This window comes from Anomalospiza imberbis, chromosome 4 (genome assembly GCF_031753505.1).
Source record: "Anomalospiza imberbis isolate Cuckoo-Finch-1a 21T00152 chromosome 4, ASM3175350v1, whole genome shotgun sequence".
Lineage (NCBI taxonomy): Eukaryota > Metazoa > Chordata > Aves > Passeriformes > Viduidae > Anomalospiza > Anomalospiza imberbis.
The window spans coordinates 44600218-44607820 of record NC_089684.1 but is presented as its reverse complement, the minus strand read 5'-3'; the positions used below and the strand labels follow the sequence as shown (position 1 = coordinate 44607820).

The window sequence follows — 7603 nt, the reverse complement described above, 5'->3', positions numbered from 1 at the left end:
GCACCCTGTGCGAGCACCTCCCCACCCTCGCAGGGAAGAATTTCTCCCTATGTCTAAGCTAAATTCTTCCTGTTGAAGTTTGAATTCCATAATGTACCATGATTCATTGAAGGAGAATGGACTCATCAAACTTTAGTTTGAGTCTTGTGTGGGGAGGAGAAATTACTGAGTTGTTCTTAAGGTGTCCTCAGTAACTGCCAACGGTATTTTAATTTGAGGAATTTTTTTCCTAATACTGTTTTTGTCCTGTTTCTGATACTTTTTCCAACAGTGTTGCAAGCTCACTCAAAATATTGGTAAACTCGTCTCCCCTTTCCTAGAAATCAGTTGCAATGAAAAAGAAAGGTTTGGTTTACATGGCACATGTATCACAGTTTTGACTTAGCACAAATATTGGACAAATCTTCTAAAATTTTCCTAAGGGAAGAGTCAGGTGTAGAGAATAAGAACCCGTAGGAAAGGTCACTGCTAAGTGCACTCCCAGTTGAGTTCAATGAGCCAAGATAAGAGTTTCAGAAGCTGTAGCTGTGTGCCAGGGGCAGGGAGCAGGTGGAGGGGTCAGACAACCAGAGAGAAGGGAGGGACATCTTCCAGCCCAAAGCAGCAGCTTAACATCCTTTTGCTGGCATCCAGCAGAGTTGGGGACAGGTCTGGGCTTCCCCCCTGCCACCAGCAGCAGGCAAGGAACAGGCTCATAGACACATGAGCCTTAGAGCAGCTGAATACATGCAGCCCCAGCAGCACTTGTTATTCCATGTCATGCAGGTGGATGGCACAGGAGGACTGTTAGGCCAAGCTTGCCCACAGCAAGGACACCACAGATGGCAACCAACCCCCGGGAGAGAAAACCTAACAGCAGGCTAATATGTGGAGAGACAACTCCCAGAGACTACGTGGGATAGGCATGGGTTCTGCAAAGCAAAATAGCTGCAGTAAAGGTTTTTGCAGGAGACACTAAAATGGCTTATGCCCAGTCCCCTCAGGTTGCTTGCACAGCTCAGCATCCAGCTGCAGCATTCAGCATTTGTGCACCAAACTACTTGACAAAAAGGAATAGTTGGTGTTTCACATAAAAATAATCAAATTGTCTAATTTGACTGAAGTTGGCTCTCGGGTATGAGCAGGTGAACTTTAAAGGTAGCTCTGTAGTTGCAGGTTTTGCCAGTCTGAGAGTGAGACAGTTTATTGTTTGCTTGGAGATGTCCTGAGCCACTGGCTGTTAGATCCACACAGGAATGTCAACAATAAGTTGTTTCTCACATGTAGCTGCACTGGTCTCACAGCCAGGACATTGTATTAGACTGCTATCAGCCATTCCAGCAGCATCTTTTTTATGCAGCAAGGCAACTTTGTTGAAATCTGCTTTCACCTTTGAGGAAAGAGATTGTTCAGTAATGAGAGAGACACCTATGAACTTAGAGAAAACACTAATAGGTTCCTCCAGAAAAATTGAAATCCAGATTTCTTTCTTTCACCATACCCAAGCCATTTAATTTACATAGCATTGGTCCTGCTGGGAATGACATAATAATTTAGAGGCTTTTTTAGCAAAAGCTCAGTGCAGGTCTTTGTAGAAACCCTAGCTGATCATTCAGCAAGGTGATACAATCTGTGAGTTGTCTGTGGGATCAGAGTGCTTAATTAAAAAAATAAATTGTTCTCAATTTGAAAGACTTCTCAGGGTTGGTGTGTTTGACATGTTCGCCATTGCATTAGAGCATCTATTCTAGCATAAGTTAAGTAGCTTTCTAGTGAATAACTTAATCTAATAGCACAGTTAATCTCCTCAGACAAGCCTCAGGCATGTGTATAAATACGCTCAGCCGGCAGCTTTGACTGCAGGGATTTTTGAAAATCACCTTCTATTGCTGCTGAATATTACCTACAGTATCCACTTCAGTTTCTTGTCAGAAAAGCCAAGTGCTAAGAATGCAGCTAAGGTTGTTCTACTGGATAAAAATGAAAATTCCAAATTGCCAGTTGGAATCGGCCTAAGTCTCTCTCCCTCCTCACTCTCCCCTCAACACCCTCCCAGGAGTTCCTTGAGTTATTTTGTGGCCAGGTCTGCAGGACAGGCAGCCCAACCCACTCTCATTGAACAGCTGGTATCAAAGTCCCAGTAAGAACATTGTCAACACTTGTTCTTCCCAGCAGCTTTAGCACTGTCCCACCAACTGGATGCCCATTAACCCTCCAGATGGAGGAGGTCAGCTCTGAAGTTCATCTCCCAGTCTTTCACCAAAGCTATTCTATTTCACACATCCAGGCTGCTCCACCACACAGAGCAGGAAGGAACTAGCAGAGGCATTTAGTGGTGTGCTTTTTGAAGTACCTTTTCCAAACCAAACTGCTAATTTGTATACTTGCAGATCTAGACAACTCTGCTCTCCCAGACCAAGCTTACTCAAGGGAAGGGCTGTCTGCAGGCCAGAGCTTGGTTCAGCATTGTAGAAAGAGGAGCTTGCTCAAGTGGCAGCATGTATTTGTACCCAAAAATACAAAAGGCAGGGAAGCAGAGCAGCTTTCTGCTCCTATCACATAAAGATACCAACTAGCAGAAGCTGGAAGTATTCTACTTCATCTGGCTTACTAGAAGGCCACAACTAAAAACTAAATTCAAGGTGAAAAGCTTAGTCTTACAAAAATATTTACAAGTTCAAGCCAAGTATTTGCTAGCAATACTGTGGAATTGTTCATCAGTATGCCACACTGCTCTGTTCCAGCCAGAACCCTATTCCCTGGCCATCACAGCATTCCAGGTATTTTTTTAAAGCCTGCTCCCACTCTGGCAAAGTAATTAATTAAGCTGAGACAGCCTTTTGTAACCTTTGCTCTCCCTTCAGCAGGAGTGGAGCTGCCTGCCAAGCCTTTCATTTGAGCCGAGATGATTGCTGGACAGTAGGGGGTAGAGAATGAACTATTTTGGGGTTCAACCTTTTGTCACTCCAAGAGGGAGGACCACTTCTTAGCACTTCTTTAGCACTAAGATTTCAGGTCAAGTGGCTCACTTGGATCAAAGTTAGCAAAATGAGTGAGGTCACTGGTCAATTGGTAATGAACTGTCAATCTGAAAATGTTTATTGTTTCCTTAATACATGACATAAATTAAAACACTTAAGTTCCTGTTACAGTGTTGGTAACCACACCTCCCAGAACACTTCCCAAGCCCAAGCAGTGGGTACCAAGATGCATCCCATAGCCCCGCTCAAAGCAACACTAACTCCAGTCCAGGGTCCAGATCCACCTGGACAGGCAGGTGCTTGGAATGCTGCTCATGCCTTCTTAGCCTACCTTGTGTCTCTTCAAAGTTGATTTTTCAGGTTGCCAAAAGGTTTCCTAAAGAGATCTGCTGCTTACGTGGTTCAATACGGGATTTCCAGAGCTCTGCACTCGAGAGGGTCTCCTAGAGAAGAAGGGGAGCCCCCCTAAGGATTAGGGGCTCAGTGGTTCACCTAGGCAGGTCTGCTATTAGATCAGCAGCTTCCACCTTCCCATTAATGGTATCCCCACCACTGATGAACAATTTGATCTTCGTGTTCAGTCACTAGGGTCCTGTTACCGCATTCTTCCCAGCGTCTGACTTTGCCATTCTCCACCAAGATAAATTTCCACTCTACTCTGGTGTCTGCGGGCAGACTGATGGATTCGGACCAGAAGCCATCTTTGTCACACTTGAGGGGGACGTAGCTGTGCCACTGGCCCAGACACTCGTGGTCCCCCGTGACACCGATGAGCTGTGTGTCAGAGTGGGTGACATAGTGCACACGGAAAGCCACGTGGATGTTCTGGAACATGGGGGGCACAGCTGCAACTCGCTTTGCTTTCGAGTCCCCGTCACAGCAGTCTCCTGGTTCCCATTCCTTGCTGTCTGAGTCTTCCATGCTGCCATCCTTCCCTTCGACCAGGTGCTCAGAAACAACTTCCCACTCTTCATGGTCCAAGTCCCTCCTCTCAGCTGGCTGACACGGCTGCTCCTCGCTTCTGTCCTTACACTCATCGTCAGAGGCTCCTGCCAAGTTCATCACGCACCATCCGTCACTTGCCTGTCCCACCTGGGCTTCCAGTTCGCCTGCCTGGTTGCTGGTCATAGCGGCTGGATGCTCCCCCGGGTCTGTGACACCGTGCTTCGGGATCAGCTGCTCCAGCTCCACAGGTTCGCCCAAAACTGCACCGCTCGGGACATGGTTAAGCTCTTCCCTTGAAACAGCCGCCAGATCCTCTACTGGATTCGAAGGGCCGGACCGGGCAGCAGCCGCGACCTCCCGCCGCCCCGGCTCCCCGTCCACCGCAGCATCCTCTGCAAGTGACATTGAGGGAGAACGTCAACGGGTTAAGCTGAGCAACGGCAAACCCAAGTCCTCGCAGGCTCGGGCAGCCCGGGATACCCCCGGCATCGCCTCCCCATCCCGGTACCTGTAGTCGCCGCCCCCGCGCTCGCCCGCCGGGGCCCCTCTCTGCCGGCCGCCGCCTCCTCGCCGCCCGCCTCGGCTCGCCCGTCGCTGTCGCCGTACCAGAACCAAGCGACGATGGCGGCCAGCAGCCCCACGAGCAGCGCCGGCCACAGCCCCACGCCCAGCCAGCCCCAGCCGCGGGGCTCGGCGGGCAGCGCGGCGGCGCCGGGCGGCCGCAGCACGGGCGGGCCGCGGTCGCGGGCCATGGCCGGGCGCTGCAGCAGCGTGACCGCGCTGGGGCAAGCCCCCCCCCCGGCGCCGCTTTAAACCGGGCTCCGGATCCGGGGAGGAGCCGCCGCGGGCCGGGCGGGGCCGGGCTGAGCCGCGGAGGCGGTGGAAAGGCATGAGCTCCCAAAGTCAGGGCGGAGAAAGTTTCCGCTCTTTGCGCACCCACTCCGGTCTTTCGCGTTGTCTCAGAATTTATAGGGTTGCAAGGGACCTCTGGAGATTGTCTAAGCCCAAGCCCCTTGCCAAGGCAGGGTCACTCACGGCAGGTTTAATTCTAGCAATGCTGGTGGGCTTAGATTCTCCTACAAGGGTATGCTGGGGGGGACTGATTTGCTGGTAATTTTAATGCTTGTTGCTGGTGAAAATCCTGTTCTGCTCTGGTATCTTTGAGAAGAGAGATGAGTTCACTGCTGATTTTGTAACCTCTTCATCATACTCTAATGACTACAACTGGATTCCTTAAAATTGCCCTGTTCTCCTGGCTTCTGTTTTATGCTCAGGAAGCTTTTTGGACTGCTAGGACTTCAGAGTCCATTAATGCAGAGTATATTTGATGTTTATTTAAATTTACTTTCCTTTTATTACTCTAGAAGTGATGATGTCAAACGACATTTCAAAAATGACAGGTTATACAGACAAATCTTACTAGAAACCCGAGAAATTTAGTAAATGCACCTTGGGAATTGGTATTATGAATTGGCAGTTCTGGAGTGACAAACTCTGCAAATGTATTGTTTATAACAAGATTAACGCCAGGGACCCAGCGAGGGGAGGCAATTCTACTCGGTTCTGTTTGCTGCCTTTTTTTAATCCTTTCTCTTTATCTGACCAAAGGTGTGGTCATGACTGGCTCTCTAAAACCCACTGATGAGATTTTGCCCACTATCTCATTAGACAAGAGAATGGCCAAGTGGATGTCCCAGTAAGTCTATTTCCAGTGTGTGAACTTAATCTTTCAGCGTCAGTTTGAGCAGCGCTCCCTCAGCTTAACGGCCCAGTAAATGTCAATCGAATTTATAGAAGCACAAGTGTGCAGCCTCCGTGGGGCAGCTCCCTGGCTGACATGGACGAGGGTGGCTGTGCAGAGACACAGAATTCATGATCTAAATATCTTCCCTTTCTTTGCTTACCACAGTAGCTGAGGAACCGTCTCCTCCAGCAAAGTGCTGAGCTGCTGCTTAAATCCAAATATCTATTTTGGTACTGGGCTGTCCAGGCTGTGTCCTGGCATGGACTGAAAGTGCACTGCTCACATCTCCTGCTCGGTGACACAGGGGAGGGAAAGAGCTGTGGAGCCAGGATGTGCCTGGGCACTTTCTCAGTGACTGAGGGCTGGGTGCACTCTTTTTTACCACTGTTGGTGCTTCAAGGTGCTACTCAGGCTCGGTGCTTAGAACAGACCCTTGGCTGTAATGGGTTGTGCTAACTACTGAAACTTTGCAGAGTAGGTGATATTTTTGCTGTTTACTTACATTCCTTTTTTCCTAGCCTTCAAAACAGCCAGTTCCCTGCTCTGTGTCTGTGCACCACCTTGCTCAGCTGGGATTGCCAGTTTGGGCCACCTACACGGTGCTGTTCTGTAAGTACTATGTGTGCACTGTAATTTTGACTTCCCTGTCACCTCCCTGCAGAAGAGCAGGCACAACCCATTAATTATTGTAGCATTACTCTAAAAGGGCATCCCCCTGCCAGCCCTCAGCACAGATGAAGAGGTAGTGTTTGGAGCTGCTAACCTCACATTTGTTTCCTTAAGCACATTTGATAAAACAGCATAGGAAGGAAGAGGCATCAAGCAAACACAGCCTGGGAGAGACGAATGCAGGAATCCTTAAGGAAGGGTTTATTTTGAAGATACAGAAATGCACAGGATGAAAGGCATGGTGCTGCTTTAATTAGTAGGGCAAAGGTCTCCTCTGCTTCTGTTCATCTCCATGCTCAGTCAGGCCTCTTCTGGTGCGAGATTTTTTCACCCAGAAGAAACTAAAGCAAAGCACCCAAATTGCCATGATGATAATTGTCAATACTATAAATGCATTTGGATCATTACGAAAAGAGGGAGTCACCAAGCTTGTGACAAAGGGACAAGCTTACTGCACAGCCAGGCAGGGAAGGACAGCTCAATAACCCACACTGCCAGCTCAGTCCTGCATGGTCCCCAGAGGACCTTTTTCCTTAGAGAGGCAGCATGGGCTTATGGGGGTGTAATGGGTTTTACTCGTGCTTGTAACAGCGATCGCCAGTGCAGGCAGCAGCTGAGTTGTTTGCCCTGCAACTCCTCTCAGGGAGCCTGGGATTCATTTGCTGTCTGTTTTTTTTTTTTTTTAAACAAGGGTCTCGGTGAATCCTAAGGGTGAAACTCCTGGATTGCTGATCACTTGGAAGCAGAGATACTGGAGAGGGGAGAACTGAGAGGAGTCACTGGGGGCTGAGGTTCCTGTTCTGAAGCAAATGCATGGACTATTGCAGATGGTAACTTAACCCTTTGAAGGCTTTGGTCCCCTCCCCTCTAGGAGTTCTTCAAGTGCTCATAGCCTGTACAACTTGGAGATTTCTGTCTCCTTGGAGGATTTCCAAAGCAGATAAACAGAAATGCTCCAAAATGCAACTGTGATATTGTTTTTAAAGCTTTCATCAGAATCAGACATGTTGTCTGTAAAACAGACAGACAAGGAAACAAATTCTCAAAGTCTCAGGGCCATAATTCTAGTTCTAATTAATTCAAGACTTCGGTTTGTCCTTGCAGTCATTCCTGATGTAGCATTACTTTGGAGAGCACTGTTCTGTGAACGAGGCTCCTTTGCACCATTGTTTGCTCAGCAAGTGGGAGGACATTGGAAAAGTAGGAGAGTATTTGGAAAAGCCACACTGACTGTGTGGAATTCCCAGCTGGCTGGCCCAAGATCAGGAGCCTCAAGCCTGACACC

At 48.6% G+C, this 7603-nt stretch overlaps 1 protein-coding gene across 1 annotated transcript; it reads right to left on the bottom strand.

Moving 5' to 3' along the window:
• Positions 1 to 3052: 3052 nt before the first annotated feature.
• On the bottom strand, positions 3053 to 4685 carry STBD1 (starch binding domain 1). Its single transcript, XM_068188224.1, has 2 exons — positions 4414 to 4685; positions 3053 to 4297 (listed from the first exon to the last, which is right to left on the bottom strand). Exons 1-2 carry the CDS (start codon positions 4655 to 4657, stop codon positions 3495 to 3497), a joined length of 1047 nt encoding a protein of 348 aa, XP_068044325.1. The 5' UTR covers positions 4658 to 4685; the 3' UTR covers positions 3053 to 3494.
• Between the last annotated feature and the right edge of the window lie 2918 nt (positions 4686 to 7603).

Coding starts and splice junctions, on each gene's coding strand:
- STBD1 (XM_068188224.1), bottom strand. CDS start 4,657: ATGGCCCGCGACCGCGGCCCGCCCGTGCTGCGGCCGCCCGGCGCCGCC. Junction 4,298..4,413: donor CGCGGGGGCGGCGACTACAG/GTACCGGGATGG, acceptor TGTCACTTGCAG/AGGATGCTGCGGTGGACGGG.